The sequence below is a fragment of the Sinocyclocheilus rhinocerous genome, unplaced genomic scaffold (genome assembly GCF_001515625.1).
Source record: "Sinocyclocheilus rhinocerous isolate Xijiao unplaced genomic scaffold, SAMN03320098_v1.1 scaffold1127, whole genome shotgun sequence".
NCBI classification, from domain to species: Eukaryota; Metazoa; Chordata; class Actinopteri; order Cypriniformes; family Cyprinidae; genus Sinocyclocheilus; species Sinocyclocheilus rhinocerous.
Window position 1 is genome coordinate 472,211 of NW_015632463.1, and position 23,004 is coordinate 495,214.

The window sequence follows — 23,004 nt, forward strand, 5'->3', positions numbered from 1 at the left end:
GACTCATAAAATTGATCAAAAGTGATAGTAAAGACATTTATAATGTCACAAAATATGTCCATTTCAAATATTTTGAAAAAAGGTATCAGTTTCAACAAAAATATTAAGCAGTAGTATACAAGTTACTACTATAATATAAATAAGAAATCATTAGCATGTTTTCAACCACACTATGTGTGGGGGCAATACAAGGCACACAACGAAGAAGATAATCCAAACAGGTTTTTAATCCAAAATCCACAGAAGAACAGGTAATCCAGACACAAGCAAGGATGAAACAAACACTGACAAACATCAATAGCCGACGAGGGACTGAACTAGAGAGACCTTAAATAAAGAGGGTAATGAACACAACACAGGTGCCGGTGGTTAACTAATAATGGGACTAATGAAGAAATGAACACAATGAGGGCAAATGACTACACAGAATCACAACTAAATGTTCATAATGGTGACATTTGTATGCTGAAATTATATCTTGCTTCTCTGCCTGTTGTATGTTTTTAGGTGTAAGCATGTCGAAGCAAATGGTAGTCATGCAGCCACAGCCTGTTATGATCTCTAGAGATTCTGATCAGTGGGGGTCAGGTATCTGTGACTGTTGTGATGACGTGCCTGAATGTAAGTATCATTTGGAATAAAATACAAAGACAAGTGGAATTAAATTCTGTCATTATGTACTAACCCTCATGGCATGACTTACTTTCTTCTGTGGAACACAAACGATATTTTGAGTAGTATTTCCTACTCAGTTCTGTCATAGATCAGAACCAATTTAAACTTACAGAGACCGTTCCCCTGAATTAGTTTCACCCCTGGCTGGGTTTGAATTTACAGCCTATGCTTTGACTTACCTGCCCAAATCTTTAACATCCAGACTACTACACCTCCAAAGCATTGAATTGTGTAGATTGTGTTACGAAGCCATGTAAAACATTATAATAAATATTATTTTTGCGTCCCTCTCTGCGAACAGGCTGCTTTGCTTACTGGTGTTTCGCGTGTTTCACGTGTATAAAAGCAAAGAAATACGGTGAGTGTTTATGTCTCCCCCTGCTGGATTTCTGTGGTATCGTTCCACCCATAACCATGTCCATACGGGTCTCAATGCGCCAGCGTTATGGCATAAAGGTAAGAATCGTCAATCAAATTTAGCATTTACTGCACTTTTGGGGGAGACCGGGGCTAGTTGTCACACGTACTATATCTCGGTAACTAGAAGGTTTTGAGCCAAAAGTGAATTCACACAAATGTTTATTCCCTCAAGCACAGTGTTTTAATACACATATTCAAACGTGTTTTAAGTTAGAATAATGTTAGCAAATTTCAAACTAAAATGTCAGTATCATCTTTTTCCAATAGCTATTGGGTAATGTGTGAACCGTAAAAAAAAAAAAAAAAAAAATCACGTTTTCAAAAACTAAGCAGCACAATCATTTTCAACATTAATAAATCAGAATAATAGAATAACTTCTGAAGGAGTAAATTAAAGGAATAAATTATAATTTACAGGATAATTATATTTTATATTACAGCAGAATAGAAAATAGTTATTTTTAATTGTAACAGTATTGCACAATATTACTGTTTTATTATATTAAATTTATGACATCTTATATTATCATTTTTATTTTAATTGTAGCAATTTGTCAGAAATGTAACTACAAAATGAGTTTCATACTGATGTAGTATAGCCAAAATATTTTTGTGTTGATTTGCAGGGTGACATGTGTCATGACTGCTTGGTGGCCACATTCTGCAGAGCTTGTGTTTGGTGTCAGATGTCACGAGAGATGAAGGCACGAAATCTACAAATCACTCTTATTGGTGCCAGGAATTTGTAATGTGTTTAGAAGCAGCTATGCTGGTGTGTAAATAAGAATCCTGACACACTGAAAGGCAGATATGTTTATTAATATATCTCACTAACTGAATCACTTTTATATTGCATACTGTAAGATGCTTATTATAATAATGATGATTTTTCTGTCTGTTCCTGATGTAATTTGTGATGAAACGCAAGGATATTTAAGTTTTCTTTTTCTACTAAATGCAATGTCCGTTTTGTTGTGTATCTTTAATGGCTGTTACCCAGTTTCTAATCGGCATCATCAATATCATGAAAAGTGTGATCAACTAAATTAGTGTTTGACATAGTTGGATAGATGTGACTATTGAATGTACTCAATATACAAATAACAACATACAACGTTTTTGTCTTATAAAGCTTATTAAAACAATACAGAAATGCATACAATGGCTTGGGGGAAAAAACACTTTTTGTCACCAGAATTGAATTTAATTTAAGCAATATGTAAAGTGCAAAAAGAAAAGTAAGAAATGTGTATTGCTTCGCATGTTTGCTTTTTTGTGATTGCCTTTATTTTAAGACTGAAAATCTTTCATATCTTTCATTTGTATGTTTCACTTGTTACACAATAAATTATTGATCATTTTCTTTGACACTTTCCTGTTCATGTCTCTGGAAAGGTGGTTTGTGTCTGTTATTTGCATAACGATATGTTTGTAAAATTCCTGTAGTCTATATTTTCCTGTTTTCATGTTACTTTGTTAATTTCTTATTACTCCCATTACATTCTTATTAGTGGTGGTGGTAGTAGTAGTAGTATAGGATATAACTTTTATTTGAAATGTTTATGATAAATAACGCAGAACATTATAGACATACTAGGAGTTATGAACATGACCTTTGAATTTTATCTTTCAATATTGATATTATTTTTAATCATTTTGGGTGTTGGCATTGTCAAATATAGCAGCTACAATGCATGTATGTTTTGTGTTTTGTGTCCCCCTGCTGGACATTTTCTACAGATTAAAAAAAACAACAACAACACATCTGTCAAATTGACAGCATACCTACAAAACAACATACTTGCACAAAAATAGCATCAAGGTATCCAGCACAAAAAAATTCTTAACCTCTTCCCTAGAGCTGTTTGAGTTTATTTTGTAATCAGTTTGAAAGCCTAGTAAAAAAATAAGAAAGTAGCCTCATAGATAAGTTTAAAATAAGAAATAAAGTCAGATTTTGAGATAATTTTTAAGCTATAAAGTTACAATTGCAGGCCAGAATAAAAAGTTACACAAAACACTTTTTTTTAAAAAGTCGTAATTAGAAACGTTGTCGCAGTTGTGACATATAAAGTCGCAATTAACCTAAAGAGTACTGGTGAAACGTCTATTAAAGGCCATAATGACATTTTTGCCCCATATATTTTTAATTAAATCATCAGTGGGTGTTAAATGCAGAGCCTAACCAACCAAACCTTGATCCCACGACTGTAAAGACGCCTTTATTTAAACGACAGGCCCGGGTAGCTCCGCCCACACTGACATATCATTGGACAGAAGTGCCGCTGCTTATGTATATTAATCATCGTGGACGAATAGGGCGTGCACTGTACTGACTGTGTTTTTGTGACCGTGTGTAAACTGTCAAATTGCTTGTCGATGGAATCTAGTATCGTTTCATAAGAAGTAACCAAATGTTTTCTTAAAAAGAGAATAGTTGAAACGTAAATCTTACTTTGAAATTCACTATGAGAGACAGGTAAACAAATTAGTGCATTTTTGTAATTGCCAAAATTAAATTAACTCTCTGGTATTGTTCGGTCATTTTAGACCGAAAAAAAATATGTTTTGATTTTTTAAAAATCGCTACACCATCCGAAACTCGGATAAAAATAAAAATAAAAATAAAAATAAAAATAAAAATAAATAAAATAAATAAAATAAATAAAATAAATAAAATAAAATAAATAAACAAATTAATTAATTAATTAATAAAATCCGTGGACTTGATTCTAAAAAGCAAAATGGTCGTAAAAAATAGTCACACTTGAGTTGTTCGCGGTCAAAAATGACTGCCATTGGAAATTAATGGGAAATACGCAAAATTGTAATCTCTTTACTTTTAAGCTCTTACTTAATCTATATTCAAAGTCAGAATACATAAATATCATGTACTTTTACTGTGCTTATTTCACATTTTTATCAGCATTCTCAACTTATCAGCATTCATTCTCCTTCACTTTTATTGTATAGAAAACAGCTGCCCAATATCGCCAATGAAGATCTTGAACGTCATTTATGGCTAAACTAGGCCACTTCATCTACTACTAGCTAAATGGCAGCTCTACCTTCATGTTTAAATCTGCTGGATAGCCTACAACTCTTCTGGTGTGACGTAACCTATCCCAGTCTTCAAGCAGAAAGAGATTGATGCCGAGTTTTATTAAATAAAATAAATCCAACAATCTGACCTGTGATGCAGTCTTTTGTGACGCACACCATGTTCATTCAATTAGGCCTGAGGAGAACTGGTCGCCTGACTGGTTTCTCTCAAGGTTTTCTTTCCTCCATTTCTGTCACCTGATGGGGTTTGGGTTCCCTAGGTGCGACTGTCACCTAGATATTATTATTATTATTCATATTATTCATATTATAGATTTGATGGCACTGACACTATCAGATGAGAAGAAAACTTGAATTGGATTAAGCTGAATAAAGACTAATGAACTGATTTATAGCTGAATTGAATATGATGTCTAACAATGTTGTCAGAAGTCAACAGTGGGTCAAAGTCGCCTACATGTTGGATGCCCTGAGGGTGAGTAAAATTTTCATTTTTGGATTTCTTCACTTTAAGATTCCTGTCTTTGTTAGCATCATTTAACAGAGAAACAGCAGTTTATCTGTTGTTTATGATGCTCCAACTCATTCACTTTTTTTAGTACCATTTATATATATATATATATATATATAATTAATTTTATTACATTTTTGTGCTCCTTGTGTTGATATTACAGTAAAAGGCTTTACTTGTTATTTGGTATCAAATCCATAGGTCAGCTGACAAACTGCCTCTAATTTATATACAATGTTTTTTAAATGTTAATTAAACATTATATATTGATCTTTGATTGATTCTATACACATGGGGCCCTATCTTTTAATATTATTTGTCATTGTTCCACATTCTCCTTCATTTACCTCTGTGTCATGAACTGTTGATTTTCTGTTTCTCTTGTAAGAATGCAAAGAGCAAGGGGAGGAGAGATTTCAATCACATCCATTCACGTTGAACACAACCCCCTTTTTCCCTTTACTCACTTTACTGGACATGTTTTCAGGTTTGGCTGCATATTTTCTATGCTTCAGTTTTTTTTTCAGTAAAGAAATCTTGCATATATAAATATGTCCACTTTTGACTTTCTTTTGACAGAAAAAGGATCAGCTGCACTAGAACGAGTAAGTAAGCCATTTCTTATTGTTTCACTCTTTTTTCAGCAGTTAAACCAAATGTATAATTTACATTCTGTTTTTTTTTTAAATTATTTGACAAGGGTTGGAAAAATAGGTGAGAACTTTTAGATTTTTATTTATTTAATTTTTTTTTTTAGAATTTATTTTTAGAATTTTAAAGTTTCCTCTTTTGAAATGTTTGTCTACTACTCGGATGCTAAATTGTCTATTTATTATATTTGTCTACACTATTAATTAGTTAATGTTCTTTTTGTAAATTACTTTGCAAACCTGAACACAAAATCATTTCACACTATTGATATGATTGTATGCACCCTGAACATGAATTATGGGTGAAATGTGAAAACCATATATTAGTCACAACAGACTCATCTGTAAATCATCTGTAAGTACAATGGATATGAAAGAAATTGTTTTATTTTAGGAATGTACACAGAGTGTGTATACAATTAAATTTTCTTTATAATTCTGTAGCATTCTACAATGCTGGATTTTATATTCTTTTGAATTAAAAAAATCTAATAATTAAACATTATTCTGATCACTACAACAAATAATTGATAGAACGATATTCATTCATTTGGAAATTTGACAATAGATAAATAGATTACAGTTATTTCTTTTATGGTTATTATCTTTGTTGTACATTCATATACATTCACTGTCCTCACAAGCCTTAAAAAAACTTTGTAGTTATACATCAGAGTAAAGGTCTTATTTTTTATAGTTATTTTTGAACTATGAAAAACTTAAAGTGTGCATAAAATATTTGGGTCAGCTAGTGGAAACTATTTTAAACACGTTGCTAACAAAGATTTCTGGATCTAAGTTGACTTTAGTTTCCAAAGTTGAGTTACTTTCAACCTTCATAAAACATACATCAACAGTATTTCCTCAAATGTTGTCCAACACTGAACTTGCCAAACAGGGTTGTTAGAACTGTTTAGAACAGTTTCATTCTAAGCAATGTTGCAAAAGGTGACTGCAATGCATGCATGCATGCTTTTGAATTTGCATACAACTCGAATTCCTTGCATTACTAAACTCAATTCAATAGACTGTCCATAATTCATTAGATTATACAAAATGTAACTAAATTCTTTAAATTCCTTTAGCTTTCTTAAGTAAACTCAATCATTTTAGTTGGGTCTTCACCAAAAATGGCTTGTAATACGATATCTTGTTTTTCTTTTTCTTAAGTGTGATCATCAGTGCAGAAGTTCAGTTTACAGTGCCGGTTTTCAGTAACCATTTACTTAGGTGTGAGTATTTTAATCAGAGAGTAGTTTAAAATAACATTATATCACTAGGATCAGGGAAACCTTAACGTTCTTGTCATCTTTCCATACCAGTAAGATAAAGTCATTATGGCGACTGTAGTTGTGCAGCAGCCTCTCGGCAAGGCTGGGATGGAAGCTTGGAATTCAGGAATATGTGACTGTTGTGAGGACTTGAATTCTTGTAAGTATGCTTGAAGGCTTTATAATAAATATTACAGATCCATTTTTTTTTTACTGTTCATTAGAATTAGATGCAAATTATATCACATTATGTGCATTTTTGGTCCTCAGGCTGCTATGCGTACTGGTGCTTTCCTTGCTTTACCTGCTCCACCACAGGAGATTTTGGAGAGAGCACTTGTCTCCCTCTGTTGGACATATTCGGCCCAGCTCTCATGGCCGCATTTGGAATTGGAGTATGTGTTCCGCCTGTGGGTCTGGCAATGAGGGTGGCAGTTCGCTACAAGTATCATATTGGGGTGAGTTTTTCCTGTCCCTCTACCGATACAAGAAAGAGGGCCGCAAAACAATCATTTGTTTGTATGTGTTGCAACAGGGCAGTCTTTGTGAGGACATCATGGTGACTTGCTGTTGTATCTGGTGTTCTTGGTGTCAGATGAGTAGAGAAATCAAAGCACGCAAAAAAGTTGTCAGAATATTGCAAAGAAATCCCATGATTCAACCAGTTCCAATGGCAGTCAACCCACAAGTTGTCGCTATGCAGCAGCCAAGAGTGATCGGCGCCGCACCGTTAGGAGCTGGTCCTGCAGTCCAGATGGGCCCAATTAAGACTGGTGTCCCACCTTTTGCTATGTAGAAGTCCACTGCAGGTCTGCCACACACATCTCGCTTAAATAATGTCTAAAGTGATCCATATAGCTAACCTGTTTAATCAATATAAATGATTTTGTGTGAATGGAATGAATTGGGTGCATTTGGAAAATATGTTTATATTGTTTACCTTATAGTTTTTATTTTTTGTATTTATTTTTTTTCTTGTTTGATTTATGGAATCAGACTTATTCAAATGATTATTTTTTAATGATTTAATAAAAACTGAGTAAATTGTTCTAGAAGTCTTGTTTTCTTCAACAATGATGATTCTTGACTTTGTCTGTTAATAACTTTGAGTCTTAAATAGCAGACGTGAGCACAACTTTGAAGAAAACTGATGAACTGTGTATAGGCATAAATGGATAAATACAGTTATATGCGGCTTTCACGTTTACAGTGTGTGCTTCAAAAATGGAAATAGGATGAGATTTGTGAAAAACTAAAGCATTTAATTGTAATTGAAGTGGTTGTATGTAGTATATAGACAAATTACTTTACAATTTAAATCTGTTTGTGTTTGCAATTCAACAGTTAATAACATTATAGCACAGATATTTCACATATCATGGTGGACAGGAAAACTTTGGGCTAAGAATTATTTTACAGTAAAATTATTTTGCCAAATAGAAGCTAAACTCTACATTACAGTTTACATTCAATGGTCATTAAATGTTAATTAAAAATGATTTATTGTTCTTATACTGTTATGTTTTGGGCACTATCATTTAATATCATTTTTCATTGAAGTATATGAGCGTACATGTGGAACAGTGCAATTTTCTGTCTCTTTTGTAGAATTCAATGAGAAAGAAGTGGAGAGATTCCATCACATCCATTCATGTTGAATCAGACAGACCTTTTCTCTACTCAGGCCTACTCACTTCTTTAGACATGCCTTCAGGTTTAGCTGCATTTTTCTTTTTGTGCGTGTGCGTGTGGCTAATTAATTATATTGTTTTCTTTGAAATCTCACATGTATAAATACGCTCACTTTTGCTTTCTTATGACAGAAAAAGGAGTGCTAGAAAGTAAGTAAGCCATTTCTTATCTTTTCTTTTCTTTTTTTCCCCAGCAATTAAAACAAATGTATAGTTACACTCTGTGTCTTTTTAAAATGTGATGAGGTGACTTGTCAAAATGGGTAATAAAATAATTGTTTTTACAATTTGTTATGTTTCGTCTTTTGAAATGTTTGTCTACTACTTGGATGCTAAATGCTATATTTATTCCATTTGTGTACACTGATAATGATATATTAGTCACAGCAGAGTAAATCATCTGTCTGTATGACCATTTAAATCTGTTTGTGTTTGCAATTCAACAGTTAATAACATTATAGCACAGATATTTCACATATCATGGTGAACAGGAAAACTTTGGGCTAAGAATTATTTTACAGTAAAATTATTTTGCCAAATAGAAGCTAAACTCTACATTACAGTTTACATTCAATGGTCATTAAATGTTAATTAAAAATGATTTATTGTTCTTATACTGTTATGTTTTGGGCACTATCATTTAATATCATTTTTCATTGAAGTATATGAGCGTACATGTGGAACAGTGCAATTTTCTGTCTCTTTTGTAGAATTCAATGAGAAAGAAGTGGAGAGATTCCATCACATCCATTCATGTTGAATCAGACAGACCTTTTCTCTACTCAGGCCTACTCACTTCTTTAGACATGCCTTCAGGTTTAGCTGCATTTTTCTTTTTGTGCGTGTGCGTGTGGCTAATTAATTATATTGTTTTCTTTGAAATCTCACATGTATAAATACGCTCACTTTTGCTTTCTTATGACAGAAAAAGGAGTGCTAGAAAGTAAGTAAGCCATTTCTTATCTTTTCTTTTCTTTTTTTCCCCAGCAATTAAAACAAATGTATAGTTACACTCTGTGTCTTTTTAAAATGTGATGAGGTGACTTGTCAAAATGGGTAATAAAATAATTGTTTTTACAATTTGTTATGTTTCGTCTTTTGAAATGTTTGTCTACTACTTGGATGCTAAATGCTATATTTATTCCATTTGTGTACACTGATAATGATATATTAGTCACAGCAGAGTAAATCATCTGTCTGTATGATGAATATGAAAGATATAGTCTTATTTTGTTTTCAGAATGTACACAGAGCTGCAGGCTACACAAAATTGAATATATATGAATGAATAGTTTTCTCTTTTTTGTTTGTTTTGTTTTGTAAGTTTAAAATACAAGTTCTCTTTATAATTGTGTTTGAATTCCATATTCTTTTGAATAAAAAAAAAGTATTTCATGACATGATTTTTGAATGAAAGGTTTAGTGATAAAACTCTGAACACAACTCAGAATAATTGGGAAGATAATAAGTGGTTTACTTAGTGGTATATTTTAAAATAAATGAAACTGAAACCTCGCCAGTTCTTTGCAATTGTCAGTTTTGATGTGTTTATGATCTTTGTTCTACATTCATGTACATTCACTGTCCTCAAACCCAGAGGAACCGGTTTAGGCATTATTGGCAGCTACATCAGAGATAAGGTATATAATTGTTTTTTAACTGAAAGTAAAATAATTTGGTCAGCTAGTGGAAACATGTTGCTAACAAAGATTTTTGGATTGAATTTGACATTTCTTACAGTAGATACTGTGTTTGCTTCAGAGAATGAATTAACACACACACACACACACACACACACACGTACACGCACACGTACACACACACACACACTGTTTTTGTGAATTGTGGGGACATTCCATAGGCGTAATGGTTTTTATACTGTACAAACTGTACAAACTGTTGCCGATTTTCAAAACAATTCTGTAACATTCTGTATGATTTACAGTATAAGCTGTTTTCCTCATGGGGATTTCCACATGCAATCATGAGTACATGAATGACTGAGCGCAATTGTAACCCTACCCCTAAACCTACCCCTTACAGGAAACTTTGTGCATTTTTACTTTCTCAAAAAAACTCACTCTGTATGATTTATAAGTGTTTTGAAAAATGGGGACATGAGGTAATGTCCTCATAAGTCAACTTCTCCTTGTAATACCTATGTCATACCCATGTCATTATACAAATTTGTGTCCTCATATGCCACAAAAACGTGAGCACACACACACACACACACAACTTGCCATACAGGGTAATTTGAACAAACATTTCATTCTGAAGAATATGGTAAAAGGTGGCATGAATGCTTACCAACACATACAAAATAATGTCCAATAGTCCCCAACATGCATTGCTGTATGAAATAATAATAATATTACTTATATTAAAAGAATAATAACCAATTAAAATTTCTTGAATTTCTAAACCTAAATTCAATAGACTGTCTGTAACTCGTTAGATTATACAAAATATAACAACATTCTTTACAATCTAAGCTTTCCGGAAAACTCATCAATTTGAGTTGAGTCTCAAATTGCACGTAATGAGTTATTGATTTATTTTGGTAAGATTCAGTTTACAGTGCATATTTTCAGTAAACGTTTAAGTTCAAATTAAGATGGTAGTTTAAAATAAAATATATCACTAGGATCAGTGAGAAACTTTCCTTTCTTTGTCATCCTTCCATATCAGAAAATTCCAATCACAATGACGACTGTAATTGTGCAGACACCTCAAAAGAGCGGCTGGAATTCAGGAATATGTGACTGTTGCCAGGACATGAATTCTTGTAAGTATGCTTAAAGGTCCATTTTTACAGTTCATTAAAAATTATAATTTCATTAAAATTTCTTGAATTTCTAAACCTAAATTCAATAGACTGTCTGTAACTCGTTAGATTATACAAAATATAACAACATTCTTTACAATCTATGACGACTGTAATTGTGCAGACACCTCAAAAGAGCGGCTGGAATTCAGGAATATGTGACTGTTGCCAGGACATGAATTCTTGTAAGTATGCTTAAAGGTCCATTTTTACAGTTCATTAAAAATTATAATTTCACATTATGTGTATTTTTGGTAACACTTTAGATTAGGGAACACACATTCACTATTAACTAAGATTTTTCCCTGAACAAACTCCTAAGTTGCTGCTTATTAACAGTTAGTAAGGTAGTTGTGAAGTTTAGGTATGGGGTATGTTTAAGGGATCTAAAATATGGTCATGTAGAACAAGGCATTAATTTGTGCTTTATAAGTTCTAATGTGCTAGAAATATGCATGCTAACTAGTTAATAGTGAGAATTGGTCCTTAAAATAAAGTGTTAAAGCATTTTTTGGTCCTCAGGCTGCTATGGGTTCTGGTGCTTTCCTTGCTTTACCTGCACCACCACTGGGGATTTTGGGGAGAGCACCTGTCTGCCTCTGCTGGACATATTCGGCCCAGGTATCATGGCGGCTTTTGGGGTTCCAGTATGTGTGCCGCCTGTGTCTCTCGGAATGAGGGTGGCAGTTCGCCACAAATACGATATTGGGGTGAGTTTTTCCTTTCCCTCTACCAATGAAAGCCGGAATCAAAGAGGGCTACAAAACAATCATTGTTTGTATGTGTTGTAACAGGGCAGTATCTGTGAGGACATCATGGTGACTTGCTGTTGTATCTGGTGTTCGTGGTGTCAGATGAGTAGAGAAATCAAAGCACGCAAGCAAACTGTCACTGTAGTGACCACACATCCAGTGATTCAGCCCATTCCAATGGCAACCACCACACAAGTTATCACTTCACAGCAGTCGGTTGGAGTGATCGGTGCGGCACCAGTTGCTCCTGTAGTTCAGATGGCACCAATTCCGTCTATCACAACATTTGTTAAATAGAAGGACTGCTACTTGCATCTCATTTAAATAATGATGATAGACATAAATTTATAGACACCATATTTATAGACTATACTAATTGATCTATAGTGTAATACCTAACCTGCATAATTAATATATATGATTTTGTCTGAATGGCATGGGTGCATTTAGAAAGTATCTGCATCTTTATATTGTTTATTCTCTGATGATTCTTGATTAAATATTTTAAAGTGATCTTGCCTGTGAATAACTAGTAGTAGAAGTGAGCACAACTCATATCTGAAGAAAACTGAGAAACTGTTTACAGGAATAAATACATGCAATGTGCTTCAAAAATGGTAATAGAATGAGATTTCCGGAAACTAAATGATTTAATTGTAAGTGAAGTTGTAGTATATAAATTGCTGACTTTAAAATGTGAAAGCGTTTGTGCAATTCAACATTTGCACAGCACAGTTCATTTTGAATATAATGCTGGACAGGAAAAACTGGGGCTAAGGAATGTTTCACAACAAAATAAAAGAGGCATTATGGGAAGTGAATCTCTCTCCCTTCAGAGACTGTGTGAAAGCTTTTTCTTTTATGTAGCAACATTTTTGTGGGACTGAAAGAAGACTCAACTGAGGTATGTAACCTAAACAAACTATTTCTACAGTGACATTTAACTTGCATAGTTTTCATTTATTCAACATATATTTATATATTTACTTATACATAAGAGAACATTTTAGTCCATTTTAAATGTGTAAAAAATGTTTGTACTAGAAAGGAATTATTTTTGTTATTTTGAGATAGAGAAAAAAGAGAAATGTGTGGATACATTTCCCTCGTTTTCCTTTGGATATCCCTCCTTCTCTCTTTACCCTGTGGTTATAATGGAGATAAGATCCTGGTTTTCCCTGTTGATGGCAGTCACTGGGTGAACATGGAGGTACTGATTTGAATATGCAGGAACAGTCAGTTTAAAAAAAAAAGAAAAAAAGATTGTACTATTTCAGCAAAGTTCACTGTTGCTGGAGTGGAAGCCTGTTTTCACCTCAAAGTAAAAACAAAAAAGTAATTTAAAGGAATAGTTCACCCAAAAATGGAGGTTTGTTGAAACTTTACTCACCCTCAGGCTATCTAAGATGTAGATGAATTTTCACTTTTGAACTATTCCTTTAAAGGGGTCATATGATGCGATTTTAATTTTTCCTTTCTCTTTGGAGTGTTACAAGCTCTTGGTGCTTAAAGAAGATCTGTAAAGTTGCAAAGACTAAAGTCTCAAATCCAAAGAGATATTCTTTATAAAAGTTAAGAGTCCACCACGCCTAAAACGGCTCGTTCTAACAATGTTCTTTTTAGCAACATCATATGACCCCTTTAAGAAAAATAAAGTTGCATCTGTGAGATATAAAGTTGCAATAACACAAATTAAAGTCACAATCAACTGCAAAATTTGAAGTAACTATTGTGAGATGTAAAGTCACAATTGAAAAATGTTGGGTGAAAACTGGCTTCCATGTGCCAGAGATAAAACACTGAAATTTGCTGGAAAAACAAAACAAAAATAAAATGCTTGCAAAACAGAAAATCTATTTAGCTCGCTTAGTACGATGCTGTAGTACACTGTACACTGTATTACTGCTCTCTAGGTGCTGGTGAAGAAGTTGCACTCTCATGGACACGAGCTGAGTGTGATTCGCCTGACGGACAGCTGGTTCATTCAGGAGAATTCACCTTACTACACCTCAATTACAGTGAAGCTTAAAAAGAAATACATAGGCCTGGACCTGTTCGAGAACGCAGTCCAAAGGATTCTTGAGGCCCGCAGGAAGTGCCCAATGATGGGATTGCTGGTCCAGATGTCAGAATTTATTGGCATCATAAAGGTTGCTCACACTGCAAACTGTGCCATGCTCACCACCATGCTGGAGAACAAAGATCTGATGACACAAATAAAGATGGCGAACTATGACTTGATGCTCACTGACCCTGCCATACCTGGTGGGGTCATTCTGGCACAACACCTCCAACTTCCAATGGTCTATAACGTCCGTTGGATGAGTTTCGGAGAAGGCCACTTCTCCATCGCACCTTCTCCCATATCCTACGTGCCTGTGCCCGGCTCAGGCCTAACAGACCGAATGGGTTTGTTAGAAAGAACCCGTAACCTTCTACATTATGGGTTGAACCTCATTCAAGAGCACTGGCTGGTGATGCCCATGTATTCCAGCTTGTTGCTCAACTACTTCCCTCCTGGCGCTGACCTCCTTGCCATGCAACGTTCGGCGGAGCTGTGGCTTGTCCATTTAGACTTTGTGTTCGAGTTCCCACGACCCTCCATGCCAAACCTCGTCTATATTGGCGGCTTCCAGTGTCGTCCGGCCAATCCTCTCCCTGACGAGCTGGAGGAGTTTATGCAGAGCTCAGGAGACCATGGTGTGATCGTGATGTCTCTGGGAACACTGATTGCAGGATTGCCCCGAGAGGTCATGGAGGCCATTGCCACAGCTTTTGCTTGCATGCCGCAGAAGGTGGTGTGGAGGTTTATTGGAGAGAGACCTTCATCGTTGGGCAATAACACCCTACTGCTTAAATGGATACCTCAGAACGACTTGCTGGGCCATCCAAAGACCCGTGCTTTCGTGGCTCATGGGGGCACGGATGGTCTATACGAAGCCATCTATCATGGGGTGCCAGTTCTGGGACTCCATTTGCTATTTGACCAGCTAGATAACATTGTACGTCTTCAGGCAAGAGGGGTGGCACGGATTCTGGAGGCATCTACTTGTACCACAGAAGAGTTTCTTGAAGCTTTGAGAGATATCTTAGGGAACCCAACATATCGTCAGAACATGCAGAAGCTCTCCAGTTTACATCAAGACCGGCCTCTGCATCCTCTCGACAAAGCAGTGTACTGGATCGAGTTTGTCCTGCGCAATAAAGGTGCACCCCATCTACGTGCTGAGGCCTACAACATGTCTGTGTACTCCTACTACTGTCTAGATGTAGCTGCATTACTTCTGCTGACTCTGGGAGGTGTCTACACAATATGGATACAAAGACGGAAAAGAGAGGCAAACAAGGCAGTGAGAGATGGCAACAAAAAAGGTGTAAAGGAAGGCAGTAAGAGGCTGAAAGAGAGCATTAATGCTCTGAAAGACAGCAATAATATTCCCATTCCAAAACTAAGAGCAAGCAAAAGAATTTAGTAAATAGGCAAGGAATCCAGAGAGCTATGTACTTAATTCTTCTTTATTATATTTTTCTCAGTTTTCTTTTATTGTTTTTTTTCTTCAATATCCTTCCCCTAGTGTTATTGTTAACTAAAAGTATTAAAATTGTTTTTGGTAACTGAAATAAAGCTGAAATAATATAAAATATAAAGATTAGATGAAAAGCTTAGAAATGTTGCCTTGGCAACTAACTGAAATAAATAAAGTACACAAATTACTAAAACTAAAAACTTAATTAAAGCTGTGTATATAAAAAACTCTTTGCGTCAAATAATTGCACTACCCCTATGGTATTATTTCTTTCTTTCTTTCTTTCTTTCTTTCTTTCTTTGCCTTTAATTCTCTCCTCCCATTTCTTGAGCTCTTGTAATTCCCTGCCAACTAAACTGTATGTTGGTGATTAAGTGCAGATCCCTTCCTGGAATCCTTTAAGTAATCCCCGTTTTGCACACAATGCATTTATGTGCAATTGGAAAAAAAAAAAAAAGGTTGTAACTCTTAGCAAGATGTGAACGGTTTAAGCCAAGTTGTCTAAGCTAGTCAGCCTGTTCAGGATGTGACATGCAGTTTCAAAGCTATGTTGTATCTCCAGCAATTAAACAATTTGATTGTAACCATCCACATTTTCGTTGTGCAAAACATGGTTAATTAACAATGTAATGCATAACAAATGCTCAAAATAAACGCGCTTATCAAAGTCCAAATCAGCAGGTTTCGTTTCAAAACGCATTTACATTGCTGCAGATCACCAGAAGATGGCGCAATGGATATATTCAAAGTATTGCTTGGAATCAGTTTGCAATCCAAAATCAGATTATATCCTATATTCTTTTACATCAGCCTGGTGCTTTTTATAAACCATCAAAATGCCATGGTTTCATTAAAGCAAAAATGATCTAAAAGTAAGATGATCACAAACCTGACCACAGCACTTTCTCTTTACCAGCCAGAGGAGGACATCATTTTCTCCAGATATAAGACAGGAGATGGCTGGAAGCACATGCGGGGACAGAATGATAAAAAAGAAGGCAGGCAAGGATGAGAGAGCTCTAACTGATTGAGGGGACATTAGGCCTGGGCTGTATTCACTAATGTATGCTTCTAATGACTCGTTATCTCATTATCAATCTTATTCTCGCTCATCTTTTCTTTTCCTCACTCTCTCCCCTTCCTCTATCTCTCTATCTCCTCCCAATCGACCAGCAATGATGGGAATAGCAATTAGGACGCTAGGCTGCCAAATGGCTATTTTAATTAGCCTTTCTTAGCAAGAGAGAGAGAGAGAGGTGGGAAGAGAGATCGAGTGAAAGAGAGAGAGAGAGAGAAAGAGACTAATGTTCTTCATAAATGCTACAGATTAGAAGGTCATTAGGCTAGAGATAGACTACTCATTTCAGCCCTCTCTTAGACGTTTCCCCCTGACGCATAAAAACGGCAAAAACATGAACACACAAGGCCTACTTTTATGTGCGCATAGCGTACATACAGAAAACATAGGCCTACATGTACATTACATAGCAAAAATAATAAATGTACAGCATACATCATAAATCCACGATTAAAAATATGTCTTCTGAAGCCATAGCAGAGATGTGTGCAAGGAACAAACTGAAATTTAAGTCACTGATAATGTTCCTCTTTTCAGTGAGCTGTTAACTGCTGCAATGAATCAATGATTGAGTGAGTTAAACTTGAACCGAATGAATTTGATTCATTAACAGATCATTCAGTCTGCATTTGTGAAAGGAATCTGAAATGATTTCATGAAAGGATCAAACTCAAAAGGAATTCTTTTAAAAACAAAATGTATATACCAGGTTAGGTACTGCATTACAAAGACATGGGATAGGCATGGGTTTTTCTGACTGGTTATGTTTATACATAAACTCAAGTAATTGAAAACTCTAACAATATGGATCATAAATTTAATATGTCTGTCATTTGCCTGCTTAGTAGAGAAGAGGTGAGAAATATCCTCAGCTGAACAGAGTTGTCCACACTTACACTCTGAAAAATAAAGGTTATTTATTGGGATTTTTGGTTTCATTAAGAACTTTTAACATCCGTGGAACCTTTCCATTGCACAAAAGTTCTTTATGGAAAAATGTTCTTCAGATTATTAAAATGTCCTTCACATTATGAAAACAATGGCTGTTTTAGGAACTGTTCATTGAAAGGTTATTTGGGGAACCCAAAATGGTTCTTATATAACTGCTGCAAAAACTCCTTTTGGAACCTTTATTATTGTACTTTATTATTACAATTTGCAAGTTAAAGTTCATAAACATTTTAAGAAGGATATCAAGTACCTGTTGAGAGTGCTTTGACAGTCTGAGTAGTTGGATGTTGTTATATGATCTCTCTAAAAAAAAAATCAATGAAGAGTTTGCATTGAATACATTTTTGACAGTTACAGATTTTAAAAAAAAGTCTGGGAATCAAAAAGAACCATTTCATCATGGAAGGTTTCTTCAGGATAATATGGTTATAAATATGTAAACAACCTCTTTTTTTAGAGTGATTGATTTGAATATGAATTTGAAAAAAATCTAATTAACTCTTAGGGCGGATATAAAGATTTTTAGTAAATAACTTAAATTGAGATCTGTTTCTCACACAAAGTATGATTTCAAAAGACTTATATGAGTCATACAGGCTACTTTTCTTTTGAATCCTTCTTGAATGCTCTAGTCATGCATTGTATTTGTAAAGGAAAAAAAACAAACTAACAATTTTATTACGTCCACACATTTGGGCCTTCTCAATTCATATCTACTGTAACAATAATCATAATATACAAGCCCTCACATTTTAACAAATAAGCATCACAACAATTCCTGTGGCTGTACATTGTGGTTGTATTTGTATAGTGTCCCTCACTTTTCTTTCTTTCTCTCTGTCTCTTTCCTTCTCTTCTTTATCATGACATGCCCTGAGGTTATGATTGTTATGATTTATATCGGACTGTTTTGAGATCTCTCTCTTTCTCTGCCCTCTGTCTTCATCTCTCTTTAGCTTTCTCATTCCTCCTCTCTCCTTTCTAATCAGTTCTCCTTGCATCCCCCCAGGTCGATTTGGGGAGTAATAATGAAAGAGATTTAACCCTTTAATGTTCAACCGCTTTGACCCCGAACACCTTCCCTCCATCGTGTTTCACACATACACACCCACACACATAAATAAATACGCACACACACACACACACACACACACACACACACATATATTTTGGGTGCAGATCACAGCAAATGCAGACGCTGATTGCAATGGAAAACATTAGATTAAATGTGAAACAGATATTTTTTTTCCGTCCGAAAGGGTAATGGGAAAATTTAAAGATTGTTGACTTTACGAATCCACATGTTTGTGTATTTTTCTCCCACACATTGTCCCTTGGATATAGTCTGATTTTCACCCGTTTTTATCCTTGCTGTCTGTTTTTTTTTCTCCTCATCCGTCTGCGATTCAGTCTACCTGCCCATCTGTCTGTCGGACTCTCGTTCTGTGCATTTAAACCCCTGATGACGTCACGCATAAACAGGATATCTTCCCACCTAATTATGCGCTGTTAATTACAAATTTGGACTAATGTGCTTAATTAGACAAACATCATTTGCTCTCAGATACAGGGCATTTTTTTTATTTAGAAAATTATCTCTTTAACAAACAATATGACTTAATTGCAGACATTTGCATAAACAAATGAGCTAATTAATTACAACCAAGCACTTCCTGATGAGTCGAAGGACAATGAGACTCCAAATGTTTTCCTCCGGGATACGGAAGGAGGGAGGGAGCGAGAGAGAGTTTAAATGAAAGTTTATGAGCTTGTGAGCATGCTAATATGACTCTCTGAGCATGAGGAATTATGTATGTGTGAGAATTTGCTATAAATGTCCAGATAAATAAGTTTAAGTAGCTTACTTATCGGCTGTGGTGGTTCGGCTCTGGCAATATATCTCCGGATGGTATCGGTGTAACACTTAAAATCCCTTATTCCCTCTCTACATTCATCTCTCTCGTTTTCCCCTCTATCTCTTTTTCTGGAGGGTTTGTAGATAGAAGGGCCTCTCCCCTCCTTTTCTGTGTTGGAATTTAATATGCAACTTTTTATTGGAAAACAATCGTGCGTGCCTGCGTGAATCCTGACCGCAATATATCTGTTAGTGCAACTAATCCGATCAGGCCAGAGAGGGCTATTTATCACTGCAAATCCAGGGCATTTCAGCCCACATTTTATTATTTTAATATATTTCTCAGCTATTAAATCACCAAAATGATGAATTAGAACTGTCTGCCACGCTTTCAGCTGCATGACAGAAAATGATGCACTACCCAATTTGAGTGGTCATTTGGACTTTTTAAAGACAAAAAATGATACAGGAAAAAGTCCAATATTTTTGTGTTGTTACGTCTCTGCCGCCTCATCCCTTCTTCTCCCCCCTCTCGCTGGCTGTTTTTAATAAAACACTCTAAGTGAGCTTTATTGCTGTGTTAGAGAGGGCAGGATCACAACTATCTTTAATATACAGCCAATTACCAAACACACACACAAACATAAGCACTCACACACATACTTATGCGCACACAAAGACAGGTACACCGACACACAACTTTGTCTCTTAATTATAGCGGGCAAACATTAACAAATATTCAATCTATACACACACACACTTCAAACAGTTGAAGCTGAAAATGTATGGTAGGTTGCCAGTTACCTGGGAGAGGTGAAAATATGAATGGAAACACATATTTTAAATTTCTTTAGATCTCATACAACAATATTTACACTTATTCAGCTCTTCATTCAGTCTACAATTTATCTTCCTTTCCTTTGTTCTTTTTTCAAATAATGGGTTTATGCAAAATCTAACAACATACCTCATATATCTGACAAAAAAAAAAGATTCAAAACTTAAGTTGTTTATCTAATAGACCTAGACTAAAAAGATTATAAATAGTACTAATTATCCTGAAAGGGAAGAGCTAGCAGGGTGCACCAGAAGGGCCACAGAAATTGTATTTTTTATTTATTTATTTTTTACAAATGTTACATGCACAGAAGATATTCATTATGGACACTGAATTCAGCTTCAGTAAAGAGGTAATGCAACAAATTTGTTTATTGAAAAGTCATCTTAAAATATTTAGGCCTAAGCTTATCTTTATTGATATTGCAATTAGTGGTTTATTACTATAAGCTGCTTAGCATAAATTAATTCTAAAATTATATATATGTATATATATATATATATATATATATATACACACACACACACACACACACACACATTTCAACATAATTTCGCACAAGTTAGTTTAAACGTGGTAAAAAGGCCTTCGCAAGCAGAAGTCGCGTTGCTGAGACGGTAACCATAGCAACAGTAGGCTGCTCCAGTGCTTTCAGTTTGGACGTTATATCGACAAAAATAAGTAGGCTCTATTGTAATTATTTAGTGCTTTACATTTCACAAGTATATCACAAAAGAGTTTTGTTTAAACGCTATTTTTGTTCACTAATTGTTTAAAATGACCCAAAAGACACTTCTGCCAGACCTCAACAAATTGCATCCTGAAAAGTACCCTAACAATTCCCATAAAACTTTGTTCACTTTGAAAGTCAGTGAATATTTTGCAAAGTGAATAACACACGAACTGTACGGTCTGTTTAGACTTGAGGATGTGCAGATATGGTGCTTCACCACCGAGACCCATCACATCAGCACATCGCAGCTTCAAACACTTAATCTGCCAAGCACACAATAATTACTAATTACCTATTAACTAATTACTCTGCATCCAGCATCTGAAAGCAATCAAAATTACATTAAGCGCGTTGAATCTCCTGTCCACTCCCTGCCCCTCCCCTCCCCTCCCCTTTAATGCGATAGTACCCTGCCGCTCCAGTAGGGGGCGTCAGTGCCGCAGGTGGGTGGTGGGGTAGGCTACACACTGCTCTGGGACAGCTGGCTTAAGCCTTCAGACCCCATGAGTCCTCACACTAATCAGCTCAGAGCAGCCAGAATCAATTAGCACCATGAGGGGGGGTGGGCGGACGGTGGGAGACCCACAGAGGACGACTGGCCCCACACCTGGCATGTCTCTCTCTCTCTCTCATCTAACGCACTGCTCTTGTCCATTCAGTCATCCATCCATCCATGCATCCATGCGGATCCTCTTCTAACAGAATTGTTGTTGTTGTTTTTTTTGCCGATCTTCCTGACTCTCTCTCTCTCTCTTGCTCTTCCTTTTAAAGATGTGTGTTAATAACTTTTAAATAGTCTGGCAGCATAGGGCCGCAGGGCTGGTTACTCACCTTATTGCTCTCCTCTTCTCTCGTGTGCGTTCATAAAGTGGCTTTATCTCTCCCTCCTGTTCTCATTCACCTGTACACTCCTTCCCCCTGCCCACATCCATGCCCATTTCCCGCTCTCTCCGTACAACAATAATAGCGAAAAGATAAAAAAAAATTGTTTTGAAAAGCATTATGGGATTCGAGAATCTCCCCTCTCTATTTCAGCTAATCTAGGCTATTCCTCAGTGCTGCTCAGAGAGTGTAAATGATATTTTAGCATGTTCATAAAATACCGTGATATATTCACAGTACAGTATTCCACTTTATGGTTCGCACTGTCATCGTCTCTAACTCAAATAGAAGCATTACATTGAAACAAATTATTGCGCTGGAATAACACACATACACGCGGCGATGGAAATTTATTTTCCTCTCGCGCAAACTCTATACATCAGTATGATTCAGTGTGTATTATAAAAGCATGTATCATCTACAAGACTCCTGCACTCTTGTTTGAACACACACACACGCAAGCAAAGTGCAGTCGGCCCGAAAAGTGCTTTATAAACACATATCATGATAAATCAATAACGTCTGTGCTTCAGAGTCGAAAGAGACGCTGACCAGCAGGTGTCAGTCTGCGTTCCAACTACCGATCGCATGGAGCAGATGGACGGAAAGGGCAACTCTTCAACTCCGAACGGCACGGAGCGCACAACCTCCTCTCGCCTCCTCTCGAATAACGAAACGGGAAAAGTTGAAGGAGCAGAGGGATGGAGAGAGGGATGAATCGAGGAGAGGGAGTTGAAGATAGCCTTCTCCTACTCTCACACTAATTGCGTTTTCCCTGAGCAGAATTGAGTTCCAGAGAAAGAGAGAAAGGCCAGAGGCTTTTCATAATTGTATCGACAGGAAAATGAATATGATGAATGGCGTTCATTCGGCGCGGCCAGGATTTATTGTCTTATCCTCCGGGCGTTAATCGCTCTGAAAAGTGGGGAGGAGGGAGAGAGAGACAGGAGGATGAAGGAGAAGGAGAGGGAGAGATAGAGAGAATAACTAAATTCCAAACCCCTGTCCTGACAGTCCTCTCCCAAACTTATGTCAACTTGCAGAACCCCTTCATTACGAACTGTTCTGGCCACATGGAGCCCCGCCCACAAGCTTTGATTGACACCTGAGGCTCGCCGTTCACCTGTGGGACATTTTGAATGCATCGGGGGGGAATGCATTGAATGCATTTTTTTTTTCATTTAAAATTAATTAAATTTAAAAGTTATACGTGGGATTTCAGTCAAAAAAGACCACAGAATCGTTAAAACAGCTCTATGCAATTTTTTCCGCACCTCACT

At 35.9% G+C, this 23,004-nt stretch overlaps 4 protein-coding genes across 5 annotated transcripts; all 4 read left to right on the forward strand.

Annotated features, from left to right (window-relative positions):
• Positions 1 to 419: 419 nt before the first annotated feature.
• On the forward strand, positions 420 to 2,252 carry LOC107742364 (cornifelin homolog B-like). Its single transcript, XM_016555304.1, has 3 exons — positions 420 to 621; positions 977 to 1,131; positions 1,722 to 2,252. Exons 1-3 carry the CDS (start codon positions 498 to 500, stop codon positions 1,842 to 1,844), a joined length of 402 nt encoding a protein of 133 aa, XP_016410790.1. The 5' UTR covers positions 420 to 497; the 3' UTR covers positions 1,845 to 2,252.
• Positions 2,253 to 5,260: 3,008 nt separating this feature from the next.
• LOC107742361 (cornifelin homolog B-like) lies at positions 5,261 to 7,400 on the forward strand. 2 transcript variants are annotated; one of them, XM_016555302.1, is made up of 4 exons: positions 5,261 to 5,274; positions 6,642 to 6,750; positions 6,861 to 7,048; positions 7,126 to 7,400. In XM_016555302.1, exons 2-4 carry the CDS (start codon positions 6,657 to 6,659, stop codon positions 7,384 to 7,386), a joined length of 543 nt encoding a protein of 180 aa, XP_016410788.1. In that variant the 5' UTR covers positions 5,261 to 5,274; positions 6,642 to 6,656; the 3' UTR covers positions 7,387 to 7,400. The 2 variants fall into 2 exon arrangements, with proteins under 2 accessions (XP_016410788.1, XP_016410787.1); XM_016555301.1 differs by lacking the exon at positions 5,261 to 5,274 and adding an exon at positions 6,512 to 6,549.
• A 3,811-nt stretch (positions 7,401 to 11,211) lies between these two features.
• On the forward strand, positions 11,212 to 12,254 carry LOC107742363 (placenta-specific gene 8 protein-like). Its single transcript, XM_016555303.1, has 3 exons — positions 11,212 to 11,293; positions 11,631 to 11,818; positions 11,903 to 12,254. The coding sequence occupies exons 1-3, from the start codon at positions 11,212 to 11,214 to the stop codon at positions 12,155 to 12,157; spliced, it is 525 nt and encodes a 174-aa protein (XP_016410789.1). The 3' UTR covers positions 12,158 to 12,254.
• Positions 12,255 to 12,947: 693 nt separating this feature from the next.
• On the forward strand, positions 12,948 to 15,363 carry LOC107742408 (UDP-glucuronosyltransferase 2C1-like). Its single transcript, XM_016555351.1, has 2 exons — positions 12,948 to 13,070; positions 13,774 to 15,363. The coding sequence occupies exons 1-2, from the start codon at positions 12,948 to 12,950 to the stop codon at positions 15,331 to 15,333; spliced, it is 1,683 nt and encodes a 560-aa protein (XP_016410837.1). The 3' UTR covers positions 15,334 to 15,363.
• Positions 15,364 to 23,004: the final 7,641 nt, after the last annotated feature.

Excerpts from the sequence above, each read along its gene's own strand:
- LOC107742364 (XM_016555304.1), top strand. The coding sequence starts at position 498 with ATGTTTTTAGGTGTAAGCATGTCGAAGCAAATGGTAGTCATGCAGCCA. Across the intron at positions 622-976 it reads TTGTGATGACGTGCCTGAAT|GCTGCTTTGCTTACTGGTGT; the intron begins GTAAGTATCATT and ends CTCTGCGAACAG. Across the intron at positions 1,132-1,721 it reads GCCAGCGTTATGGCATAAAG|GGTGACATGTGTCATGACTG; the intron begins GTAAGAATCGTC and ends GTTGATTTGCAG.
- LOC107742361 (XM_016555302.1), top strand. The coding sequence starts at position 6,657 with ATGGCGACTGTAGTTGTGCAGCAGCCTCTCGGCAAGGCTGGGATGGAA. Across the intron at positions 6,751-6,860 it reads TTGTGAGGACTTGAATTCTT|GCTGCTATGCGTACTGGTGC; the intron begins GTAAGTATGCTT and ends TTTGGTCCTCAG. Across the intron at positions 7,049-7,125 it reads GCTACAAGTATCATATTGGG|GGCAGTCTTTGTGAGGACAT; the intron begins GTGAGTTTTTCC and ends GTGTTGCAACAG.
- LOC107742363 (XM_016555303.1), top strand. The coding sequence starts at position 11,212 with ATGACGACTGTAATTGTGCAGACACCTCAAAAGAGCGGCTGGAATTCA. Across the intron at positions 11,294-11,630 it reads TTGCCAGGACATGAATTCTT|GCTGCTATGGGTTCTGGTGC; the intron begins GTAAGTATGCTT and ends TTTGGTCCTCAG. Across the intron at positions 11,819-11,902 it reads GCCACAAATACGATATTGGG|GGCAGTATCTGTGAGGACAT; the intron begins GTGAGTTTTTCC and ends GTGTTGTAACAG.
- LOC107742408 (XM_016555351.1), top strand. The coding sequence starts at position 12,948 with ATGTGTGGATACATTTCCCTCGTTTTCCTTTGGATATCCCTCCTTCTC. Across the intron at positions 13,071-13,773 it reads GTCACTGGGTGAACATGGAG|GTGCTGGTGAAGAAGTTGCA; the intron begins GTACTGATTTGA and ends ACTGCTCTCTAG.